At 47.3% G+C, this 13,671-nt stretch overlaps 1 protein-coding gene across 4 annotated transcripts in view; it reads left to right on the top strand.

Annotated features, from left to right (window-relative positions):
* SPR (Sex peptide receptor) overlaps window positions 1–13,286 on the top strand; it is a 221,058-nt gene extending 207,772 nt beyond the window's left edge. For all 4 annotated transcript variants that reach the window (XM_070537750.1, XM_065448890.1, XM_065448889.2 and 1 more), the window contains one exon: window positions 9,456–13,286. In XM_070537750.1, coding sequence (XP_070393851.1) covers window positions 9,456–10,621 — 1,166 coding nt within the window. In that variant the 3' untranslated portion in view covers window positions 10,622–13,286. The remainder of the gene's footprint in view (window positions 1–9,455) is intronic.
* Window positions 13,287–13,671: the final 385 nt, after the last annotated feature.

The following is a 13,671-nucleotide window of genomic DNA, read 5'->3' as shown; positions in this document are numbered from 1 at the left end:
AGTGTGCGACAACAACAGGTGGGATCCTACAATGATGCTTGCAAACGTAATATTTTATCTGAAGGGAACTGCGAAGCAATGGTATGACACACATGAAGCTGACCTAACGAGCTGGGATGTTTGCAAAGAAAAAATGCGAGACCTGTTCGGCAGACCTGTCGGTCGTCAGCTGGCAGCTAAAAAAGAACTTGCGTGCCGCGCTCAGACGTCCACAGAATCCTATGTCGTGTACATACAGGATGTGCTGGCCCTCTGTCGCAAGGCTGATGACAACATGACCGAGGCAGACAAGATTGGCCATATATTGAAAGGTATTGCAGACGATGCCTTCAATCTCTTGATGTGTAAGGATTGTGCCACTGTGGATGCAATTATTAAGGAGTGCCGGCGCTTCGAACAAGCGAAGGGCCGCCGCGTCACTCAAACTTTCGACCGGTTGCCCAATACCGCCGCGACATCTTCTTGCGAAGACCCGCCGCGGTTCGTTCAGCCCGCAGGACCGGAAGAAATAACGCGCATCGTTCGCCGTGAGCTTGAGGCCATGGCCCCGGCTCCCGTTCGTTCAGACTGTCGGGAAAGCGTACCCGCTATCTCCCTCATACAAGCGGTCGTTCGGGAGGAAATAGCAAGTTTGGGCATTCCATCTCTCTGCTCAGTCCGCCATACCAACACCTACCAAATTTCTCCGACCGCTCGTTCCCGGACGCAAAGCTTTCCACCACTCCGTCGCAACCCAGCTGAATGGCGCACAGCGGATGATAAACCCATCTGTTTTAATTGTTCCGGTATTGGACACATCGCCCGTCATTGCCGCAACCACTGGTCGTCGCCTCCTCGGTGGTCGTCTCCGAGTCACTACAGCCAAGTACCCGACAATCGCACTTTCTCGCCCTATACGCCGACTAGGAACATCAACGCCGACAGTGCTCCACCAAGATCCAGCCGATCCCCGTCTCCGCAAGGTCGTAGGTCCCGTTCGCCTCTCGTTCACCGCTCTTCGTCCCCTTCTGCAACCGGTCGCTTCGCTTCGGGAAACTAGGCGGTGCAGCTCCCGGAGGTGAAGCTGCAACTCCGACCCGGCCCACAAATCCTCTATTGACCCTGCCTACATGTGGAAACCTGCTGGACATTGAAGTCGATGGCGTTCCTGTTAGATCTCTCGTTGATACAGGAGCGCAGCTTTCAGTTATGAGCGCTGCTCTCCGCCGCCGGCTCAAAAAGGTTCTGACCCCCGCCGTACCGTGCACCGTGCGAGTCGCCGATGGGAGTACGTCACCTGTCCTTGGAATGTGCACAGCACGTGTGACCATTGGGGGCCATTATACCGTTGTTCTATTTATCGTCCTTGAACACTGCCCACACGACCTAATTCTCGGCCTCGACTTCCTTTCGAAACACTCTGCCCAAATTGACTGCTCCGCAGGTGTTGTACAGTTGGACCTGCCGCTTCCTGCCGACGCAACCACTTGTGCTCCACACCGCTTATGTGCTGCTGAATTTGCAAGGCTGTCTCCACAGGCTGCTACAAATGTCCTGCTGACGCCCTGTCCTCCCGTACCTGATGGCGAGTACGTCCTGTCGCCGCTTACTGACGTGGTTTTGTCGCGTAACATTGCCCTACCGAGCACCTTAATTCGGATCCGCGAAAACTGCGCTCGCGTGCCCATCCTCAATTTTGGGTTCTCGTCACATGTTTTGCCACACGGTATCGCCATAGCGCATATCACTCCTTTGGAAGAATTTCAGATTTCTTTTTTGACCTCTGAATCCTTCCTCAGTACGAACGGACCTTTGTCATCCACTCCTTCGTACTCGACGCCTGCGGACGATGTTTCTAAGATGATCGCCCCCGACCTTCCTTCCGAGCAAACAACAGCTCTTCGTCATCTCCTGTCATCTTATCGGGACATCTTTGATTTGGACGACCGTCCACTTGGCCAGACATCTGTTGTCACGCATCGCATCAACACCGGTGACGCCAGCCCCATTCATAGGCGGCCATATCGTGTCTCGGCAACAGAAAGGGCCATCATACAGAAAGAAGTAGACAGGATGATGGACAAGGACATCATTGAACCCTCCAGTAGCCCGTGGGCATCACCGGTTGTCTTAGTAAAGAAAAAAGATAACTCGTGGCGCTTCTGCGTTGACTACCGTCACCTCAACCGGATAACAAAGAAGGATGTTTATCCCTTGCCTCGCATTGATGACGCTCTTGACTGCCTTCACGGATCCCAATACTTTTCATCAATTGACCTCCGCTCCGGCTATTGGCAGATTAGCGTCGATGAGATGGACCGCGAGAAAACCGCCTTTGTCACACCGGACGGTCTGTACCAATTTAAAGTCATGCCCTTTGGATTATGCAATGCGCCAGCTACATTCGAGCGCATGATGGACTCTCTCTTGCGCGGCTTGAAGTGGTCTACATGCCTGTGTTACCTCGACGATGTGATTGTGTTTTCGCCGAACTTTGAGAGCCACCTGCGGCGCCTCACAACCATACTCTCCGTGTTTCGCAGGGCTGGCCTTCAGCTAAACTCCTCCAAGTGCCATTTCGGTCGCCGTGAAATTAACATGCTTGGTCATCTCGTCAACGCCGCCGGAATCCAACCTGATCCACAGAAAGTTCACGCCGTGCGAAATTTTCCTGTACCTTGTTCAACGAACGATGTCCGTAGTTTTCTGGGCTTATGCTCTTATTTTCGGCGATTTGTGAAAAATTTTGCGGACATCGCTCACCCTCTCACTGACCTTCTTAAGAAAGACGCCTCTTTCTCTTGGGGACCGCTACAGGAGAAAGCCTTCTCTACCCTGATTGAGCGGCTTACCACTTCCCCGATTCTCTCCCACTTTGACCCTTCTGCGCCCACTGAAGTACGAACTGACGCGAGTGGTCATGGCATCGGCGCTGTCCTCGCTCAGCGTCAACAGGGCCAAGACCGTGTCATCGCTTACGCTAGCCGCCGCCTTTCCACGCCCGAGCGAAATTACTCCATTACTGAGAGAGAATGTCTCGCGCTCGTATGGGCGGTCGCGAAATTTCGCCCGTACCTTTTCGGTCGGAGCTTCTGCGTTGTCACCGACCATCACGCCCTCTGCTGGCTCTCCTCTTTGAAGGACCCAACTGGACGACTTGCACGTTGGGCATTGCGCCTACAAGAATATACATTTTCTATTATATATAAGTCAGGACGCCTGCATAAAGACGCTGACTGCCTGTCCCGCAATCCCGTGGATCAACCGGACGATACCGATGCAGACTCGGACATCAGTATTCTGTCCCTCTCCGGCTTCCTCCACATTGGCGACGAGCAGCGCAAGGATCCTGTTCTTCGAACACTTATGGAACGCCTAAGCTCCTCGCCCAATGACCCGTCCCTTCGGATGTTCACCTTGCGCGATGGAACTTTATACCGTCGTAGCGTTCGTCCTGACGGCCCGGAGCTCCTCCTAGTCGTCCCCAAGCACCTTCGACTCACCGTGCTCCAGCAACTTCATGACGCTCCTACTGCTGGACATCTGGGCGTCACTCGTACTTACGACCACCTGCGGCGCCGCTTCTTCTGGCCTGGCATTTATCGCTCTTTGCGCCGTTATGTCGCTTCTTGCGACCTGTGTCAGCGCCGGAAGACGCCTGCTATGCCTCCCGCTGGTTTGCTTCAACCCATTGATATACCTACAGAGCCCTTCTTCCGTGTGGGCCTCGACCTCCTTGGTCCGTTTCCAATTTCCATCAAAGGAAACAAATGGATTGCTGTAGCAACCGATTATGCCACTAGATATGCCATCGCACGAGCCCTGCCAACCAGCTGCGCTACAGATGTCGCCGACTTCTTACTAAAAGACGTCATCCTGCACCACGGCGCCCCTCGCCAGTTGCTGACGGATCGCGGCCGCTACTTTCTATCGAAGGTCGTTGATGATCTGCTCCGCTCCTGTTCTACAGAACATCGGATTGCTACCGCGTACCACCCTCAAACGAACGGCCTCACCGAGCGACTCAACCGCACACTCACTGAAATGCTCGCCATGTACGTTTCCAACGATCACCGCGACTGGGACGTCGCTTTACCATACGTCACTTTCGCATACAACTCGTCCCGTCACGACACTGCCGGATTTTCACCATTTTTCCTTTTGTACGGCCGCGACCCCACCTTGCCTTTTGACACGTTGCTACCTTCCGCAGTACAGTCACCCAGCACTGCTTACGCTCGCGATGCTATTGACTTAGCCGCCCAGGCCCGAGATGTCGCCCGTCATCGCCTCACAGTCTCGCAAGCTTCTCAAAAGCGACGCTACGACCTTCGGCACCGAGACCACCATTTTTCACCTGGTTCCCTTGTCCTTCTCTGGACGCCTTCACGTCGTGTCGGCTTGTCGGAAAAATTACTGTCCCGTTTTTCTGGTCCGTACCAGATCTTACGCCAACTGTCCGACGTGACCTACGAGATCGCCCCACTCGGTCAGCCTTCCGTGCCTCCCAACTTAACCAGTGATGTTGTTCACGTCACCAGGCTCAAGCCCTATGTCCCCCCAATAAGTGAGGCTGTTTAACTTGCACCGGGACGGAGCTCCCCCACCGGGAGGGTGATGTTACGGTGAAGTGAAGGAAGACGTTGAATTGGACTAGAGAAAGACGAAGTCTGGCGGTTGCCTGAACGCCATATCCATCATTTGTAAATATAAGTTATTTTATACTCGTGGGCCTGGTTTCTTCCCGCAACAATATTAATTACTCCCCTGATATTCCAGGGTCTCTTTAACTGCTGATTGTACCTCACAACATTTCAAGCCTACAGTAAAACTTATTCTGGGTAGCTGATGCTTGCTTGTACGCGAAGCACCATGTGATCGCATTGCTGAGCAATGCATTTGCATTTCTGAGTGTGTTTTGTGAGTGTGAATCAGGGAGGAGATGGTGGGCGCACATATGTGCCGTGATTCACGAGCTTCTTCTGAGGACGAAATGAACAACACGCATCGCAGCTGTAACGAGCATATGAGACGGGCAACAACTTCGCTGCAGCAGTGTGTTTTTTCATTAAGCCCATGTTTTCATTTGCAGCTGCACTTTCTCAACAAACGAGCTTGAATTAGCCCCATAGAATAGTGTCCATGAAATAAATCCTTTTCCCAGTTCGTAAGTGCACTTCTCTGTATGATACACTTTCAACTAATGGCAGCTGTAGCCGTCGCCTGAGTGAATATTAGGTGTCAAATGCGGCTGTAGTTGCTTATCGGTTGCGTGTCGCCTCTTCAAGAAAGGTACGACCACATTTTTCACCTCGTAACGCAGCGCAATCTGCATACGTACATGCTTGTTGCAAAACTAACCCCGCCATCTTTAACTTGGTAACACGCCGTGAGAAAAAAAACACCATCTTTACCAATAGATTACTGATGTAGCGCGTCACCACACTTTCTTTACGTACGATGTTTATTGCTACGTTGTTTTTGTTTTTAATATTGTAGGTGTAAGAATAAGCAGCTTAGTTTTGTAGAATAATGCGCAACGCGAATTTTGTCGAGGAGCTTTTCTTTCTTGCGAGCGTGTGGCAGCAATGAAGCAAAATATTGGTCACCTGAGTGTGTAACAATCTTTGAGAAAATTTCACTGCTCTGCACGAATATAAGCTGGCTGAGGCTTTCCTCCTGCATTAAAGTGCAGGTTTTCAGAGGAAACTTCAAAGCAGGCTAGTGACGTCAAGCTACAGACCTTGCGTCATGCTCTCTCCCTCAAGATGACAAAATTGTTTGTCTGGAGATTCCGAATTTGTCTACCTTTTCTATCTTGCTATCAGGCGCTTTTAGTATCATCGCTGTGTACCCTTGCTCCCCCTTCCAAGCAGGACAGGTATATCTCAGCAGAAGCCATGCTTCACCCTTTGAAACATCCTGGCAAAGTGAAAACGTTGTTTGGACTCACTTTGTGCTACTTCGGCAGCGTCGTTTCACGTACCAACGTTGCTAGAATTCTCGTTTAGAAGCTCAATTACGCATATGTGTAAATTTGTTTCGTGTTGAAAATAAACTTTACAACCTACTGCACACAAAACTATTCATCACGCTCTCTAAGGAAGCGACTACACAAGAAAAAAAAACTGTACATAAATTTTAGGGTATAAACTAATTTTCCGAAAGATCTTGAGATAGCAGGTGCAGAATTTGGGAGATAACTATGTGCTCTTGAGCGGGAGAAGGACTATTGCTTCTTTGTCACTGTAATTATTATATTTTCCTGTACCATAAATCTGCCCAAGCTGTGCCAATAAATATATTTTCTGTACTGCATATACCTTGGTATGCTGTACTGATCATACCTGTCTGCGTCTTGTTTCTGGAGAAGTTTGTATATATACCTTGCGGCATATCCCAGTCTCTGGAAGAAAGCAAATAATCTGGCGATATCTAGGAGCTAGTGTAACTTTTAATCAACTCAAAAGCATGCTCCGAGCTGACTTTGTAGAGCAAAATAACTCTACTGCGCAAATTACCCAGCCTCACTGGGTAAGCTAGCCTACATTAGTGTAATTCTTACTTTACATTAACGAAAGCATTTCCGACTAAGCAAAATGCCAATCATAGTCAATTAGCACCTGTAAAAGAATAAGCAATGCTCTTTCCACAAGCACTGAGCCTTGCTGGAAGATTTGTTTGTCTATGAAGAAATTTACATGGCACGCGGTTATTTGCAACACTTTTTTGCCTGAGTCATAACCAAACTAATGAAACATGGGAGACCACACCTTCACTGATGTCAGCGCATAGTTCGCATGTATGTATGTTATGAAACTGTGTCACAGTAAGACAGGCGGCGTGTTTATTGGAGGAAGAGGAGAGATTGCAAAGAAACGAGTGCTCACAGACCAATGCGACAATGCGACAGACATGTGCTACGCCACTGTTTCCCTGCAACTAGCATATAAGTGAGGTGCATGGTGCATAGGTGTCAGTGACAGCCTCATAGCCGTGCCATAGCAGTGCACGTTTGTTTTTGCACTGCAGACGATCGCATTTACCGACAGTGTGACGAGTTTGTTTCTGAACACATAACTAAAATTTTAATAATAGAAGATTATGTTGCACATTTTTATATTTGCGTCATGGAGTTGCACACTTTAGTTCTATAATCACGTCTCATCGACAAAAATACAGCATTCTCGTCTGGGCAAGCACTTAGAGTCTGCTATTCACAGCCTGTACACATACTGTCGAACGCGGTTAATATGCGTTGTCTTTCTTCAGGTGGACCACTACAACGTCGCGCGTGGGCTTCCTCTCGCATAGTTTTGGCGAGCCTCTCCTCTTGGCAGCCAAAAGCTGCCGATGGCAGCCAAAGAAGTGTGTGTAAACTTACCTAATTACAATGGTCACTTGGCGCTCATTTCCCTGTGAATAATTGATATTTTTGCACGTGCCCATGCAGCACAGACATACAAATTATATCACTCGGCATTTTTTTGTAAAAGTTCGTCACAGCGTTGTTTTTGTGGTGATACAACGATGATACCCACCGACTCATCTGAACCGTAATGCGGAATCCGAGAACTTTCCTCCGCACTCATAACGTTCAGTAAATTGTGTTCGCCTTTGCTAGGTAACATGAAATGGTGGTGGAAACGGGTTACAGAAAATACCCTGTGATGCGGATTCAACAACGTCTTTCTTTTTCCACCGGTTCGAGCACGAGCACAACTTCTTGTAAGCTTCTTTTTAGTGGCATGAGCCCCGAGTGACACTATTGTTTATTGCGCAACGCTTCTGGTTCACCTACTGAGACGACAGGGGGCGAATTTCCAAATAAATCAGAAAAAAAACAAAAAAAATAGTACAGTACAAAATTAATGGGTTTCGTAATAGACGCGGTATCCGAGCATAAGTTTAGTTACAAGTTGAGTTACTGAAGTGTCTGGAATAATCATAACTATTTATAAATCACTGACTACCGCAAACCAAAGTACAGAATCGTAGAGACCCGCCACATGGAGACGACTTTTGGCACGAATTCCTGGAAACCCGAAACTAGAAAGCGGAAGCAATGACGTCACTAAGGACGTCACGCCCAAGAACACGGCCTGATATTTAACCGGCTAATTAATGGAAAGCAGTCGCCTGGCCTAGACAACATCTGCCTAGCAGAGCGGATGTAACATCAATCCGTCATCTCTCGCTTCTCCTCTCCTGGCGCTCAATTGCTCGCTCACTCGCTTGCTCGCAAAAGCTGCGCGCGCGCGCACTCGTTACATGCTCTGACGTCAGCATAGGAGAGGGCGCGTAAGGTGTGCCTCGTGCGCCGCTCGCTAGGGGGCTACGCCCCGCCAGATGGCACGCGCTGCGCTTTCTCCTCGCCCCTCCTCGCTCCTCGCCCGCATATCGTGTCAGGGGAAAGGCGTTCGCTCGCTTAACCTAAAGAACACCAACGACGAGGTGCGAGTGCCACTAAGAGACACGGAAATCGAAGTTTAGGGTCTCCTACCATTTTTGATGCTATGTTAGCACGTGCATTGCCCTCTTCGCATACAGAAATTAGCACTGCACAACTGAGAATCGAAATTATCAGTCAGCGAATATCTTTCGCGTTGCAATGTCAGCTCTAGAAAACCAACTTATAACCCACCACGGTGTTTTGGCGCACAATTCATAAGCCCATGTGTGTTCCCAGTGATTAACCAATAAAGCAAGGCACAATACATGCATAGATATAGTTTGAAAAAGAACTGTATTTGGGCGATTTGGTAGATGTACATTTTAAACAGCTGAGCGTACAAAACGACAAAGGATACAGGAAGTTCACAGGACACAGGGCTCAGAACAAAGTGCTTGCTTTTTAATTTCCTGCGCCCTGCGTCTATTGTGTGCACTGCAGTTTAACCATGAATATAGTTGGGCTCTTAGGTATGTCTAAGCACACAAACGTCTTAATATAGGGCCGCGTGATCATCAGCGATTACATTATAAACGCACAACACCTCAATTGTTGTAAAATTGTACGTGTTACGTACGAGTTCGCCAAACACATGGAGGGTGTCTCACATAACCGCGTACACTTTAAAGCGGTTGTACGTAAGCTCTGAAGCTCAGCATTTCAGGACGAAAATTGACTATAGAAAGCTGACAGAAGTAGTCGATGTTATGCTGACGACGGAGGCAAGTCTGGAGTTGTTGCATTTGTTGAGTGTAGAAATTTGTGATGCGAAAACGGCACGTGGCATTTGAAGCGACGAAGTGCTTCCATGTAATCTTGCCCCTCAAGCAAATGTTCGTCCATAGCATTGTTAATTTATTAATGCAACATACTTTCTAGCTATTAATAGATAGTGTATCTACTTTTATCTGCATCTCAGAGATTTTCGCGAACCTTTTATCACTGTGTGCGCGTTAATTCTTGAGGCACATACTCACGTCGTCATGTATTAAAAATTGAATTTTTTTCATTTTGCTTTGCGCAGAACTCATGGACAACTTCACCAACCTGACGGATGGTTTCAACCACACCCTTCTAATTCCGCCGGCTGAACAGGTCCCCATGTTGGTGAATCTTACCAATCGAGGTCCACCGATTGAGTTCGCCTTGCCGCTGCTGGGATATGCCATGCCAGCGCTCTTGGTGGTGACCATAATCGCCAACACATTTGTTGTGGTCGTGCTGGCGCAGCGTCACATGCGGACGCCCACAAATATCGTCCTGCTGGGAATGGCCGTCTGCGACATGATGACACTCCTGATTCCATCTCCGTGGTTCTTCTACATTTACACCCTGGGGAACTACGCCACCGTTCTCGGTCCTTCGGCTACGTGCTACGCCTACAACAGCATGAACGAGGTGATCCCAAACGCTTTCCACACGGCCTCTGTCTGGCTGACGCTAGTGCTGGCTGGACAGCGCTACTTCTACGTCTGCCACCCGACCACAGCGGTCACCTGGTGCACCGTGCCTCGCGTGCTGCGAACAGTGTGCTGGGTTGGCTTTGTCGCATTCGCACACCAGCTGCCACGCTTCCTCGACACGGTGTTCGTAGACGTGCGCTTCTATTGGCGCGGCGAAGTGCACTGGGGCTGCCAGATGCTGGTCGCCGAATGGGTCACGCAGATCTTCACCGCAAAGGCTTATTTCATCGCCTACTACGCCTTCAAGGTGATCTTCGTCAACATCGGGCCCTGCACTGTGCTCGTGGTGCTCAACATCCTGCTGTTCCGCGCCCTCAAGCGCGCTCAAGAGAAGCGCGCCAAGCTGCTCAAAGAGAACCGCAAGAGCGAGTGCAGGAAGCTGCGCGACAGTAACTGCACCACCATGATGCTCATCGTTGTGGTGACCGTGTTCCTGGCTGTCGAGATACCACTCGCCGTGACCATCGTGCTGCACGTGCTGATAAACGCATTCAGGGTGCAACTTGTCTCGTACTACGTTCTCAATATAACGCTGCTCTTCACCAACTTCTTCCTCATGCTGAGCTACCCAGTGAACTTCGCCATCTACTGTGGTATGAGCAAGCAATTTCGGAAGACGTTCAAGGATCTCTTCATTATGGGCACGTTCGTCAACAAGTCCCAGGGTTCATCGCGTTACTCGCTGGTCAACGGACCCCGCACGGTGACGAATGAGACCATACTGTGAGATGAACGTCTGGCAATCCTCGATGTAGCCGGAGAGTGCCGCGAAAGGGATATGTTTTCGCGTGTCAGTGTAGGTTGGTGGACGTTGACTGAATGCCGCACATTATTTTACTTCGGTGAAAAGAAGCGTGGTCACCTATGCTGCTCCTTCAACTGCTGCGGTAACAGATGGGTGCTAACGACGCATTGCACGGTTCAGTTAAAATATCTGCGTTCGATGCTATTTTTCTTAAGCTGGCGCGAGAATGCTGTGGGTTTAGAGGCTTGGTGTAAATAAAGTTTAAGTTCCCAGCTGCAGGTTCAACAGAAACGAAGGCAGTACTACTTGTATCTGAACTCCTACGCTGCATCGTTTTCTTCCGCTTCCTTACATTCCCTATTATGAGCCCCACGGCCTCATAGCTTGTAAACACCTACAAGCTTTGAAATGGTAAAGGTTTCCCTATAAGGATACCTAACATTACATGGTTTCAATGAATGGCGAGCGTAAGGTACATAACTGTTCTTTTGAGCACTCTAAGCGTCATGCTCAATGCAGGACAGTGCTTAAAACGTTGGGCGACTGACGACGTTATTTTATGTGTACAAAAATATATTTTGTAGTCGCCAGCGCTAGAGAGACAGAGAGCTGTTATAAGCTATTACTGAGATAAGAAAGCGTCATGTTCATACTTCTAAAAATGAATCAGCACATTCTCCAGGACGCCATTCCGTAATATACGTAGAATAACAAACTATAACACATTTCATCTTCAACCACGATGTGTTTGAACAGTGAAATCTAGTACTTATTTCATCATGCGCTCGTCAAGTATTCTCTAGCATACCAAAATTGCTATCTCTGCTGCAGAAAAAACAGAGCCACATTTCTGAAAACAATATATTTTGAATTTCTGTGGCCGCCACCTTATAATGGTGCTTTAGCAGGGAACGCTGTTCACAGGCTAGGATTTGCAACCTTTCTTCTTCATCGTTACACCATATTTCGAATGTAAATATCTAAGGATTGTTCTACTCAACTGCGCAGCAGCGTTTATAGTGTGCAGCTTACTACAATTTGAGGGCATAAAAGAAGGCTTCACTTTTTAAGAGCAGCTGACCACAAAGAATATTGTCGACTTTCAGCCAGGAGGGGAGCTTTGAGACGTGCTCAACACGCTGTTCACTTGTTTCCTTCCAGAGTCCTGAGCACTCAGGTATTCTTTCAAAGAAGCTACTAGCACATTAAGTGTATCAAGTTATCTATACCAGCGTATAATTTCTCTGCCACGCAAGGTAACCTGCGCGTTCGCTCAACTGTACAGAATTAAGCTGAGGACGATTCCCTCTTCGCTGAAACTAGATGTTTTAGAGAAAATGCATAAAATTCTGTCCTGTTAAGATGTAAGAAAACGTTCAACGTGTACACAAGTTCAGCTGTTCTAGCGAAAGAGGATGTCATATCATTCAACTCTTGTTAAAGTCTTGTTGGAAAAACCGCTTTACCGCAACCACACCCACCTGACTTCTGCACATTCTCCAGGACACTCGTAAAAGACTTATTCTTTTTTACATTTCTTGCTAAACATCAGCGTGTTGACTTCTCTGCCATGACAGTGGTTGTTTTTCTGGATACATGTGGTTTGTACACTGCGAGAAGCTGGTTTCAAAGCAACAGTTCATGTTTCCTGAATTCTATGTTATAAAGTAAGCTGAACAAGCTCCAATGTTTGAAAGTAAAGAAATCACTCTATAATTTGAATCCTTTGGCACGAACATTTATTTCTCAAACGAAACACCAACTTGTCCTATAGCAGGTTGCCGGAAACTTGCCCGTGCTTGAACTGACACTTCGATCAACGGTGACGAAAACCCTCACTTTTTCTATGTCGTTAGAGCAGAAAAACTGATGTCCCTCCTTGCCCGCAAGCTTACACGTGAGCTAGGTATTACTTTTACGTCATTAGCGTGGCTCTACTACCATAAATGGCACAAAGTCGAAAGTGATAATTTCTCGTACTCTACTGGACACATCCTAATTTTTTATTAGTTCTTTAATACCTAAGCCTTCGATGACAAGGGCAAACCGGCAGCTTTCGCAGTCTGCGCTCAGCTCATCATATTTAAGAGTAACAGGATGGCTTTTCTTAAGGCATGTTATTTATATATACGGCTGCCAAGTGAGTTTGCTTGCAGCTACTGCTTGAGAAAGATGCACTGACATCCAAAGCGGGAATACTATATCAATATCGGTTCTATTGCAGGCAACCTAGCGTCGTTAACGGCAGGAACTAATACATTCTATCTAGTATCAACACTATGGGCAATGTTTGGAGGATTTCCAGTGAATCAAGTCATCCATCCGCACAAATCATGAGAAGTGTTGCGTTTCTGCGGTCACTTACATTTCTTTCATAAGATCAAGCGGTCAGAGTTTAACTTTTTTGCCCCATTCAAACCCACGAAGCTTTCAGAACTGGCAGTGGCGCCACAACTTTCTTCAAAAAGCCTTCCCTAAACGTGTACACTCCGTCAATGTTTGTGCCCTACCAGTGTTGTCGCCGTGTGTATTGTTAATGTGTCTATGACAAAAAAAAAAACAAGTCTACTTCTTGAAATGTTGCGAAATGCGCTTGTATCATACAATGGGAGCTGTAATGCAATGTAAGCATGACAAAAATAAAGCATTGTTTGTTGATTCCTATTACTCCTTGTTCAGAAGCACTTTTCTTCCATTCTTGCTTTTTTGTTGTTTGCTAGCAAATAAGAAACTTCTGTTATAATCAGGCATTAATCTAGAAGTTTAGCTATATATTTTAATCTGATATTTGTTAATATTTTATCTGCAACACGAGTGCATTACTGTAAATAATGCACGATGTTCCCCTACTTTCTCTAAATAAGACAAATTATTTAATCCTTATCTTTTATTAGCATCTCTACGTGTAAAAATTGTGTGAGTGATATTTGCAGTATGCAAAACTTATTACATATATATATATATATATATATATATATATATATATATATATATATATATATATATATATATATATATATATATATATATAT

This window comes from Dermacentor albipictus, chromosome 4 (assembly GCF_038994185.2).
Source record: "Dermacentor albipictus isolate Rhodes 1998 colony chromosome 4, USDA_Dalb.pri_finalv2, whole genome shotgun sequence".
Classification (NCBI taxonomy): domain Eukaryota; kingdom Metazoa; phylum Arthropoda; class Arachnida; order Ixodida; family Ixodidae; genus Dermacentor; species Dermacentor albipictus.
The sequence above is the reverse complement of the archived record's forward strand: the minus strand, read 5'-3'. Positions and strand labels throughout refer to the sequence as shown.